General features: G+C 52.1%; 1 protein-coding gene across 2 annotated transcripts in view; it reads left to right on the top strand.

The window, feature by feature from the left end:
• Positions 1-11,909: 11,909 nt before the first annotated feature.
• The window catches only part of DLG5 (discs large MAGUK scaffold protein 5), a 116,019-nt gene continuing 115,303 nt past the window's right edge, over positions 11,910-12,625 (top strand). Inside the window, exon 1 of one of the 2 annotated variants that reach the window (XM_082719509.1) lies at positions 11,910-12,401. In XM_082719509.1, coding sequence (XP_082575635.1) covers positions 12,098-12,401 — 304 coding nt within the window. In that variant the 5' untranslated portion in view covers positions 11,910-12,097. The remainder of the gene's footprint in view (positions 12,402-12,625) is intronic. The other variant, XM_082719507.1, reaches the window with a different exon arrangement.

Raw genomic sequence — 12,625 nt, 5'->3', positions numbered from 1 at the left:
GTGATCTCTCTCTGTCAAATAAAGAAATAAAATCTTAAAAAGAAAAAAAAAGATAACTTCCAGGATCACTCTTGTTAGGAATTACCGTCATCATTATTGTCATTATATTTTGATCCTTGTTGACAGTGGCTGAAGTGAAAGCTAAAATGGTAGGTCAGGGTCAGGTTAGAAAGAGCCTTAAACAGTCAAGACTTTAGGCATATCTTCCCAGCAGTTAGGAGCCTTGGAAGGTTTTTGAGGCAGAGACTATCTGGAATGTTCTCACCAGATTTGTTGCAGTTAAGTTTATATATTGACTTTTTTATTTAGCTGGGTTGGTTGTGTGGGCTTCTAGGCCATCCCATCTGGGTTTCGGTGCCATGCTTATTATTAGAGAGGCTTTTATGCATTTATTTTTTAAGATTTTATTTATTCATTTGAAAGAGAGAGACAGAAAGAGGACAAGCAAGGGGGAGAGGCAGAGGCAGAGGGAGAAGCAGACTCCCTGCTGAGCTGGGAGCTTGACACAACAGTGTGTTGTTTCGTGATACACACACACACACACACACATATACATATGACACAACAACGTGTTGTTTAGTGATAAATACACACACACACACACACACACACATATACATATGGCCGAACTATAGAGAAAAGCCAAAAGTGGCTCACACCAGGTTCAGGACAGAGGTTGGAGAGGTAGAGGTGGGTGATGGGCTGCCTGTGGAGGGAGCACAGGAGGCCTTTGAGTCTGGCTAAATGCTGTCTCTTACCCTACGGAGGTCGCAGAGGGCATGACTCTGTGGGTGTGTGTGCTGGCATCATCCTTTATCCACGTGCATTTTTCTGCTCTCTTCTGAACGTGAGAGACAGGGAGGGAGGGAGGAAGAGTGAAGGCTCTGTTTTGACAGTGCAGGGGAGAGAGGATGAATGCCTTTCCCCTCATCCTTCCCCGTCAGCAATAATGACTCATTCCACCACCATTTAGCACTTACTCCATTCTGCTTGAATTCCTCTGAGCTGTTAACACGTCTGTCTCCCTCTGTCATCAATTTATTCATTCAGCTGACAATTACTGAAAGTCCCCCAAGTGTCAGCAGGAGGGAGGGGGCGACAGGAGGGAGTTTGCCCATGGAGATGAGCAAAACTGGCCTCTCCTCCTGCAGCTCAGAGTCTGGTTAGGAACGCACACAAGTCTCTAACAATGTGGCTGCATTTGGCCCCGTGCCTTCGGGAGTTCTGGGTTCTAATAGAGGGGGCAGCATTTGCACTGAAGGCAGTGATGTACTTGAGAGCCTCGATGGGTCTCCCAGGTGTATCCTGCCCCTCCTAGCAGCAGCGGGGCACTCGGAGCGTTTGGGGGCTGGTGTGCATATCAGTGGGAAGCTGTCCCAACTTAGCACGCAATCTGCATTCGGAGTCCTGGTACGGGGCCCCGGTTTCCCAGACTCAACAACTCAGGTTGTCAGGCTGCCACCCGGGAGGGCCTGGCCTTGAGGTCTAAGCTGGGGCCCCAGAAGCTGGATGTCAGGCTCTCTCTGCAGAGTCTCGTGGTTGTCTAGCAATACGTATATTCCGCTCCCTTCTGAATGTAAGCTGCCTTTCACCCTCTGGAATGCCCTGAGGGACTGGCCCAGGATTAACAGGGTGGCCTCTTCCTCCCCAGAAAGGTGTTGGACCTCAGGTGGAGAATGCCTTATTCCCATCTGTCTTCTCGCCACCTCTTTTCCTTGCTAGCTGTGCGTCCTTGGACACCTCACTCACCTCCCTGTGATTCAGTTTCCCCATTTGTGAGGTGCGTGTGTGGATAATGGCTCATACTCAGCGGGCTGCTCTGAGGACCGAGAGAACCGATACCTGGGAAGCTGTGAGAACAGTTCATGCCCCCACATGGTGCCCTGTTGCTTTTGTCTTGTGGTGAGAAGCTGCGGCCAGCGATGGGGTGGAGCTGACCCCCTAGAAAGGGGAAGGGACATGGGAGTGAGTTGCCTGAATGAAGGAGGCTCCGAGAGGCAGGGTGGGGCGCCCTGAAACCAAGCAGGAAAAATCCTTCCATGTACAGGCTGTGACGAGCCTTCCCTGTTTGGGAAGTTTCTGGGCTCCTGGTAACTCACTATGTGGTGTACTTTTGCTCTCTTTAGCTCACTTCACTTTCACGTGTAGGTAAAGGTGACACGTGTGGAGTTCCGGTAAAGGCTCACCTCTGCTGTCAGAGCTCTGGAGGAGAGGACCTGGGATAAGTAGACACTTCTTCTGCCTGGGCTTCAGGGTCCTTCCCTGAGAGAAATGAGGGTCCTGGACATGTGGGTATACCCAGGCATGCTCCAAACCAGAGGGTAGTGGGTTATGTGGCTACTGAATGGAGATCAGAGGGGATTTGGGGAACGGGGGTGTATCAGGAGGCTCTCCCGCAACCCAAGGCAGTTTCTTCCCCAAAGATTTGTGCCCAGAATTATTATCCCGTTGCACAGGTATGACAATAGAGTCACAAAGCAATAAGGCAATTAAGAGATGTGGAAATAAATGAAGACCACCTAGAGGAGGATAAGCAGAGGCCATCTACTCTCAGTTTGCTATAGCAAAGGAGTCAGCCCCTATCACTTGCATTTTGGTGCACAGAGAAGTGGTCAGGTTTCACAGTGGAAAGGGGAAGACTCCAGGTGCTCCCAGACGGGAGGCTTGGCATAGGGAAGTTGGAAGCAGAGCACCCTGGGGCGAGGGGAGCATATCTTGCTTTCTCTGGTGGGTCCTACATGGGAGGCAGAAATCCAGGAAGCTGTCAGTTCTGAAGTCTTAGCTCTTTGGGGCCGATTGCTACAGGCATTGTTGTCTGTCTCCCTGGACCAGTTGCTGGAGGCAGTGGGCTGGCTCCCTGAACCAGTGGGTTCGGATCATGGGTCAGAGCTCTGTTTTTATATATGGTCTGGGTATTGTCCACCTGGATCTTCAGTCTCTTAGAGGTCCTCATGGCCTTGCACTCCAGCAGCTACCTCTGCTTTGGCCTGCAGCCTGAGTGTGCTGGCCTCATGAAGCTTCCCACTTCATGAGGGGGCTTTCCCCCAGGGAACAACCCCAGTAAAGCCATGCAGAATTGGGCGCTTCTTGCCAAGGACTAGAGGCTCATGTTCCATCCCACAGCTGTTTCTCCAGCTCCCGCTTCTGCACCAAAGAGGTTTGCTTCGATGGCAGCCTTGCTGACACATGTGGGGAGTTGTTCTAAGGCTGTCCAGGCTACCCGGATACCATCGCTTTCCATCTTTGCGGTCCTGAGCAGGTTGACTTGCTTCTCTGAGCCTCCGTGTGGACTAGAAGCACGGTGACCACCACGTGGTGGTGGTGGTGGGGAGAGATACTGGACAGAATGTGCAAAAGGATTTCGAATGTTTTAGAAGTGTTGGGGCCCCCGGTGGTTTCTGATTTTACCCAAACCAGGGTTCCTAGGCTGCACCATCCCTTCTAGCAGACAGTTTCTGGCTTCGGCTCATTCTCACCGCCTCCAAGAGTTCAGCAGGCCCACGGGGCCATTTGCATTTGATGGACGTGTGTCTGTGCAGCTTTACAACTGCTGCTTTCTAGCTTGTTCTCTGGAAGCAGGGTTTCTCATTCCTTGCAAGGCAGGGGTAGTCCTGATGCATTTTCTGAGGCTTCTTGGCTGTTGCCTGGCACTAGGGATTCTTTCCCTACTAGATGAGAGACAGGCACACAGCCAGTGGGCTGGGAGGGGTAGGAATGCTGAGCCTTGAGCACCTCATCTGGCGAATGGAGCTGATGGTGGCACATGCTAGTGGGGTGTGGTAGAGAGTGGTAACTGCGGGCTGCTGGGCGTGTAGTTGGCACTCAGGAAAGTGGAACTGTCATCATGTGCCCTGTGGCTGAGGCTGTAATGAGCCTGGAGACCCTGGTGCTCCCAGACTAGAGGCTCTGGTCTAGACCAGAGAGATGATGTGGCCCCAGGGAGTTCCTGAGCGTAACCACAGGCACCAAGAGCAGGTAATCTCCTGGCCTTCTCTAATTCTCTCTTTAAACATATAGTCCTGAGCCTCCATCATGCATCAGATGAGATGCTGGGGATACACAGGTGAGCCAGACAGGTGTTCAGTGGAGCTTACAGTCTGGCAGGAGGTGGTCACTAAACATAGAGTCCTATAAGAGATAATGTGAACCATGAGGAATGCCTGCTCAAAGGGAATGGAAGCCCACTTTGATAATTTGGGGGAGATGCTGGGACTGTGTGGGCTTCTGCAGAAGTGACCTTTAAAATGAGGTCTGAAGGGTGGAAAGTGCTAGCTTCTCTCTGCTCCTTTGCCTGGGTTTTTTGGATCCTCAGGTACTTTGGAAGCATCTGTGTCAGGCTTCTACCAACCTAGGCCATCCCAGGAAGGCTGTGGGAAAAGGAACACTGCAAAGTCCCTGTCACAGCATGTTCGGGTGCTGGAACCTTACCTGGTGAAACTGGCAACAATGCAAGGAAATGGGTCATGGCAACAGGGAGAGAAGTTGTTTGAAGCAGAAGCCCCTCTGGAGTTCTGGGGAGGGGAGGATGTGGTCAGCAGGAGGCTTTCCTGATCCTAAAGGATGAGAGGGATTTGGACAGGTAAAGAGGAGGCATGGGAGGAGAGGGCTCAGAGAGGGCCAGTCACTGGAGAATTGGGGTAGGAATGGGGTGGGTAGAATAGATGAAATTAGATGCCAGCAAGCCTTAGACGGCCAGCTGAGGAGGTGTACTTGGTCCTGTAGTCAATGGGGAGGTAGCGAAGACTCCTGAGGAAGTGAGGAAGTAGTTCCTCACTTTAGTTCCCCTAAAGAGGGAAACCCTGCAATTCTTGAAGCCTAGATGGGAGACTAAGCCTGCCATTCTTACCCCACTAAGGTTCATGAAGATGACTGTTCATACCTGAGTTTCAGCATCATTGTTGTCAAATTAACAACCCTTTGGGAGAAGTCACTAAAGGAAGATATTATCACATGATATCAGAACCTTTCCAAATGTGGCTTCAAACTGGTTTCTGTAGAGGGGGCATCCCCTGGAAGTGTTTAATATTTTTTAAAGTTTTATTTATTTATTTATTTATTTATTTTGACACAGAGAGAGAGAGTGCACGAGCACAAGCAGGGGGAGTGGCAGGCAGAAGGAGAGGGATAAGGAGGCTTCCCCTGAGTAGGGGAAGCCCATTGCGGGGCTTGATCCCAGGACCCTGGATCATGACCTGAGCAGAAGGCAGAAGCTTAATCTTAATGGACTGAGCCACCCAGATGCACCGCCTCTCCCGCCCCACCCCCCAGAAGTGTTTAAATGCTGAGAAGGGATAAAGGATGAGGAGATGGGGCATAAACCTTGCAGGGTTGCTGCAGACAGTTTGTGTGGGTGCACAAAAGGACTAAGCAAAATGAAGTTGAAGACTCCACCAAGGTGGGCATAGGCTAGTCTAGACAGGGCGATGATTGTAGGTGATGAACTTGAATCCTTTCCCCAGTTCTGACAGTGTAGTTTTGGGCAAGCAACCTCTTGGCTCTTCATTTACAAAATGAGTAGCCCTAGGGCCTAGCCTCGGGCATGGCACACAGTGAGCACTCAATAAATAGTTGTCAACTATTTATTTAATTGTTAAACATTAATTAATTCTTTCTAAGGTTCTCAAATGCTTTGAATCTCTGATTTCACCCTGTCCCCAGTACCTTGGGCAAGACTCATTGCTAAATGAGACTGTCCCAGATTTCCTGTTTTAAAATTTTAGGAAATTTGCCTCTGGGCTATTCCTGAACCAAGAACAAAAGCCATCTGGAAGAAAAATGTCTTCATGATCTGAGAAGCTACCAAGAGCCTAGCTTAAGTTAATATTTTTTCTAAACAGGTATATAGTTCATTTCATTGTCACAGCATTCTTAAAAAGTTGGGTGAAACATAGTGTCTTCATAAGTAGAATTCCATTTTCAGCATCCTGGGGGAGTTCATTCACTTTAAGAGCTATGCAAGGAAATCCTTTCAAATGTCACAGTCAGGTATAGGGCCACATGCACTTTCTAGGGTGGGGGAGGAAAGCTATCCTAGAAAGGATAACTTCTCCACCCACACACATCCAAGTGTTCATACTAGTGCAGTTTGTACTGACAGAGACCCCCACTCACACCGAAAGAGTCTCACAATGCCCTCCCACGCTTGCCAAGTACACATGCGCACGCACTCTCGCGTGTGCCGCCTTGTTTTCTGCCAGAGTTGCTGCACACGGAGAGCGGAGCGCCAGGGTCTGTTTCTCCAGGGAACAGCTGTTGCTTATCTATTAGAACATAAAATTCAGGGTCAGAGGCCTCTGGGGCCCCAGCTCACTCAGTCTGCAGAGAAAGCCTGGTTTCTAAGATTCTCCATTTGAAAACCTCCCCTCAGATTGTTAGTGGAGAGCTGGATTTTGTTTATAAAAGATGCCATAAATAATTACCCCCAAAGCAAGACCTGCTGGAAGAGTAGGTTTCCATTCACTCATACACCAAAGGGCAGGCATTGTGTAAGTACTAGGGGTTTCTCAGGGAACAAGAAGATACTGTTCCTGTGTCTGCAGAGCTCAGAGTCTTTAGGAACTGTCAGTTTTCTATGGCTGCCATAACAAACTTGCCTCAAATGTAGGGCTTTAAAACCCATATTTACTATATCATAGCTCTGAAGGTCCGAGGTCCCAGTTGGCTCAACTGGTCTCTATACTCAGGGTCTCACAGGCCTAAAACTCAAGGCATCAGCCGGCAGGGCTCTGGTAGGGAGGCTGTTTGCTTGCTATCAGCTGGACACCAACCCTTGCTTCTATAGCCTCTCTTGGGCCTTTGCACTGGGGCCCTACGTCTCAAAGCCCCCAGTGGCAAGTCAAATCCTTCTCATGGTTGGAATCTCTCGACTTCCCCTTCCACTGCCTCCAGCCCGAGTAAATTCTCTGCTTTTAAGGGCTCGTGTCGTTAGACTGAACTCCCCTACGTAATCCAGGCAGCTGTCCCCATTTTAAAGTCTGTAACTTTGATCACGTCTGTACCTCCCCTTTTCGCCTTGTAACATAACACATTTCACATTCACAGGTTCTGGGGCCTAGATGTGGAGATCTTAGGGGTACCATTCTGCCCTTCTGAGAGGAAGTCAGAAAGGCACACACGGCTTCTTAAAGTAAATATCATCTAAGTTCCAAATGTGAAGAATGAGCTTGAATCAAAGAGTTAACGCTCCCTGGCAGGACCGGGCTTGCAGTCTGGAGGGGACCTTGCCTTCAAGACTACATGAGCTTGGGGGCACCTGGGTGGCTCAGTGGGTTAAGCCTCTGCCTTCGACTCAAGTCATGATCTCAGGGTCCTGGAATCTAGCCCCTGCATCAGGCTCTCTGCTCAGTGGGGAGCCTGCTACCTCCTCTCTCTCTCTCTCTGGCTGCCTCTCTGCCTACTTGCGATTTCTCTGTCAAATAAAAACCAAACCAAACCAAAGCACACCAAACCAAACCAAACCAAAAGACTACATTAGCTCAGGGATGGATTTCCCAGCAGGGTCTGGCGGATCGAGCCTGTAGCAGGAAAGGGGGGGCGTGGCTCCCAAGTGGGAGGAGTTTGGGCACCTGTACTGAGCTCCAGACCTGCTGCCCACTTTCCCAGGGCCTCTCTTGCTTTGCTTCTGAAGCTGCTCATATGTACAATATTCTTTTTCCATCTTTCTGTTTGGGGCAGAAATTATTTTTGAAATGGGGCCACAGTGCAAAAACTCTTGGATTGTTTATTCTTTCATATGTTCATGGATTAATTAAAAAATATGTATTGAGCCTCTAACACAGGCCAGGCGCCGTGCTAGGGGTGTACGGCACAGAACAAGGTAGACGGGGCCCCTGCTCTTGCCATCTGAATACAAGTCAAATGGAAGTCTTTAGGCTGGAGGCCACAATCTTTTACTCAGGAATCTGGAAACATCTGCTCAAAACCTGTTTCTACATGCCTTGCACAGTCTTTCCTCTCAGATGCACAAGAGAGTAGAAGCCAAAAGCACAGTGACATCTACCATATACTGAGAACTAATTATATGTATGTGTGTGTGTGTGTATATATATATATGACTAACTACTTTAGTAATTTTATTGATACTCCTATATTAAAGATGAGGAGACTGAGGCACTGTAGTTTTACCCAACATCACACAGCTATTAAGTTGCAAAGCTATTATTTAAATTAGGCATTCTGACTGCAGAAGTTGCCTGTTCACATGCTACATTGGGGGGTTCTATGCCCATCAGATACCAGGCATTGTGCTGGGGCTCTGTATCAGCCCCACCTCTGAACCCTCATAACCCTAACAAATGGTGATGCTTATTCCCAATTTAGAAATGCAGAAACGGAGGCTCAGAAAAGTTAAACAGCTAGCCCAGGCATACAGGTCAGTGAGTGTCTATGGTGGGATCTGAGCACATCTCGCATCTCTGTCCAGCTCAGGTGTGACTGCCTGTAGGAGGGAGGGAGCTGGGGAGACAAGAGGAATGAAGGGTCAGCCATGGGGAGAAAGGAGCCAGTGGGGGCGGGAGGGGTCGGAGGGAGAACATGGAGTTCTGAGAGCAGAGTGGACAAGGCAGGAAGTGTGAAAGAAGGTGAATGCCTACGGAGAGAGCACTGTCTGTGGGAGCTGGGCTCAGAAGGCTGATTGCAAAGCACCAACTAAAGAGTGAATGGTCTATGAGCCTGTGGAGGTCCCCTTGTCAGGCAGTGGCTCCTTCCTGAGGACATGAGAGAGGGAAGGGGGCCTTAGAGTATGGGGAGATGGGGGTCAGTGCACGGGGAGACCATGTGCACACATGCGTTGAGAGTGCAGGGATTGTACCCAGAACATTAAAGGGCTGTTCTCAAGGAGGAGAAGCCCTCTGTTACTAAGATCAGAAGAAAAAAGGAAAAGTGGGTACCTCTACAGAAAAATTCTTAGACAGTAGTGGTCAGGTGTTGGGATGATTTGTAAAATAGAAATGGCCAGCTCTGTCTTTCAAACTTCCTCCATCCTGAGGGGGCTGTGTTTCCTGGGGCGGCCATAACAAATGACCACAAACCGCAAAGCAGAAATCTAGTAGCTCACAGTTCTGGAGGCTAGAAGTCTGAAGTCAGGCTTCGCAGGGCTGGTGTCTCCGAGGGCTCTGATGGACAATCCATTCTAGGTGTCTTTCCTAGCTTTTGTTGGTTGCCCAGAATCCTTGGTGTTCCCTGGCTGGTAGACCCATCACTCCAACCTCTGCTTCCATCTTCTTGGAGAGAGAACACATAGTATTCTCCTTTATGTGTGTGTCTGTGTCCAAATTTCCCTCTTATAAGAACACCAGTCATTGGATGAGGGCCCACCCAAATCCTGTATGACCTATTTTACCTTGATTACCTCTGCAAAGACCTTATTTGGAAATAAGGTCACATTCACAGGTACTGGGAGTTAGGGCATGAACACATCTTTTCAGGGGATACAATTCAACCCAGAACAGGGCACAAGGGACATAGTGTGTCAGAAGATGTCCTGAAGGGTATAAAATGCCACAGAAATACAAGGTCACTGGTGAAAGGAATGCTAAAGTTAAATTTTATAAAGTAAACCTTTTCCTCAAGAATTTGTGTTTTGCATCAAATGCCGTGGTTTCCATAAAGGGTTTGCTGAAAGTAGTCTCCGTCACTGGGAGAAAATGCTCTTAGCCAATGAGCTTCTTCACTGCATCTCTGGAAGGCTTCCAGAGAGAAAACACGCATGCTACCCACCATCCTTTTGGGGACACTGGGATACTATGTCTCCCTGCTGTCCCAGGCACTCTTTGGATCAGGACTTACTTACTATTGGTTCTAACCGTAAAACAAATGACTCTCCTGATTCTCCTCCTCCCCCCTTCTTCCTTCTTTCCATCCCTTAGATTACTAGTTAATCCATCTAAGAACACAGAAGTCTTGTCCTTCAGGTGTGTCCTGAGGGATGGATGCCTTTGCGGATAATTTTGGCTCTGCAGTTGCTGCAGAGGTGGTGGCCAGAAGGGGGAACCATGTCTCAGGGGCAGGGGGGAAGGGACTGCTAGAGGGAGCCTGTCTAGGCCCTGGCACTGTGCAGTAACCAGCCTTCCCCTCCCCTAGAGCTCCAGCTGAGAGAAGCTCAGACTATCTGAGCAGGGAGTCTTCTTAAAAGAATTCAGTTCTGTCATTTCGGAGTCCATTTCTGGTCATGGAGGTCTTAAACAATTTAATCAAAGCTAGGAACACCCCTGTCCCCCATTCCAGAAATAAATACATGTCCACAAAAATGTTCACATAATTTCAAAAGCTTCACTGACATCCTCTAGCTTATTTATGAACTCAAAGCTAATAACCCCTAATTAAATACACTCTTCCCACTCTGTTTTCCTGAGGACAAAAGTGCGATCAGGCAGAGGGATTGATTTGCTCCCACCTAGCACAGTTATTGAAAGGGAAATCCAAAAGTGGAGTGCAAATTCTGGTCCCCTTGTTTCTAACCGCTATGCATAAAGTTTGTTTCCATTAAATAAAAATGACTCTTCCGCTTAAAGAAGCAGAATCTTGGAGAAAATTTTGCTTTTGGAGGCAGGAAAGGAAGTGGGGGGTGGAATTGACTGTTAGGAGCAAAGGCGCCCTGGGCCCCTAGCGTTTGTACTTGAGAGTCATTCACTCCAACACAAACTTTTGCAATGGGCCTTGGATCCCACTTTACGCTAGCGGGGTGGGGTGGGGTTCCCGAGAGCAATCCCTTGGGGCTCGAGCGTTAAGGACCACCTCCTGCATTTGGGTGGTAAGTGTCTGAAACAGGCTATAAAGGAAGGTGGAAGGGTTCTTGGCTATAGATCCTCACTGAGAGCATCAGGGTCCAAGGTTTCTGTAATCCACTGATTTGCCTTCTTTTAGACTAGCTAGGATCTCGGGGTGACATCTTGTCAAAATGATCAAGGGCTCCGCCGCCAACCCCCCACCCCCCTCTTCATCTAGCAACACATCCTCTCCTCCTCTGAGGACGTCCAAACCCCTCTGAGACTCTGGGGACCAAGATCTCAAATGGGCATGAGGGCAAAGATCCTGATTAACCGAGACTCAGGGGAGTCTATTTGGGAAATTCTCTAGGGGTTCCTTGGAGTAGGGGAAATCTCACAGATTCGGAGGGGGTCTTAATTTGGAGATGTCCAAATTTAGGGGATTCCCTCCTCAATTGTGTCCCGGCTTTATTTTGGAGTTCTCAGATTAGAGACCCTGAATGGGGGGTGGTGCATGGTTTTGCTTGAGGCCGTCTCCAATAGCCTGAGAGTTCGCCGTGTGTCCCGCCGAGGGGACCTGGGGGTGTGGGCTGCTTCCTGCAGGTCCCCTGACTCCGCGTCCCCACCCCCGGCTGCTCCCAGGCCTCGGAGCGAAGGAACGCGACGTCCCGCCTCCCGGGCGGGCCGGGGGGCGGGGAGGCGGGGACCCCTCCCCTTCGCCATCCCCTCGGGACCCGGCGCCGGGACTCTCAGAGGGACGGCGGGGGACGGGAGGCGGCGGCAGCGGTGGGGCTCGGGCCATGGCGGAGCGGGCGGCGGCAGCGGGGCCCCGGTGAGGCGGGCCGGGGCGGCCGCAGAACGCGGCCCGAGCCGTCGGGGGCCTGGCGAGGGCGGCGCCGGCGACTTTCCCCGCAGAGTTGTGGTCTAGTTTGGTGGGCGGCGCGGGGCCCGGGAGCCGGGGCGCGATCTCTCGCGCGGCCGGGAAGGGAGCGGCGGGCGGCGCGCGCGGAGGGGGCGGGGGAGCATGCCCGGCTGGAGCCCGGCCTCGGGGCGCGCCCCGGCCGCCGTCCCCTCCTCCGCCTCCTCCTTCTCCTCCTCCGTCTCCTCCTCCTCTTCCAGTCCCGCCGCCGCCGCCGCAGCCAACATGGCTGCGCTCCTGAGCCCGGGAGGCGGCCGCTGCTGAGCGCCGCGCGCCGCCCGGGCCCCCAGCCCGCCAGGCCCCGGCCCATGGCCCCCGCGGCCCCGCGGCCCCGGGCGCGCTAGGGCTGCAGCCGAGCGCCCGCCGCCCGAGGCCACTCGCCGCCGCCCGCTCGCCCGCGCGCGCGCCCGCCCGCCCGCCGGCCTCGGGGAGCCGGAGCCGTCCGCGGGGCGGGGCGGGGCGGCCCGCCACCATGGAGCCGCAGCGCCGGGAGCTGCTCGCCCAGTGTCAGCAGAGCCTGGCCCAGGCCATGACCGAGGTGGAGGCCGTGCTCGGGCTGCTTGAGGCCGCGGGAGCGCTGAGCCCCGGCGAGCGGCGGCAGCTGGACGAGGAGGCGGGAGGCGCCAAGGCGGAGCTGCTGCTCAAGCTGCTCCTGGCCAAGGAGCGAGACCACTTCCAGGACCTGCGGGCGGCGCTGGAGAAGACGCAGCCTCACCTGCTGCCCATTCTCTACCTGAACGGCGTCGTCGGGCCGCCGCAGCCCTCGGAGGGCGCCGGTGAGTGGCAGACCCCTGGCCCGGCCTCTGGGACCGCCTTCCACCATCTCTCTTTGCAGCTCCCAGGGGGAACTCTCGAGGGCTGTGGCGGTGGGTCGGGGCTTCCGTTCCTTGGCCGGTCTGGGGAGGGGGGCCTTGCGTGGTCCCTTACTTCGCACCTCCTCCCCCGATCCCGCCCGTCGCTGTGAACAATGCCCGGCACTGCAGGCCCGGACTCTCCGGTT

The sequence above is a fragment of the Mustela nivalis genome, assembly GCF_964662115.1.
Source record: "Mustela nivalis genome assembly, chromosome: 2".
NCBI lineage: Eukaryota > Metazoa > Chordata > Mammalia > Carnivora > Mustelidae > Mustela > Mustela nivalis.
Note: the sequence above shows the minus strand (reverse complement) of the source record. Positions and strands in the feature narration are given on the sequence as shown.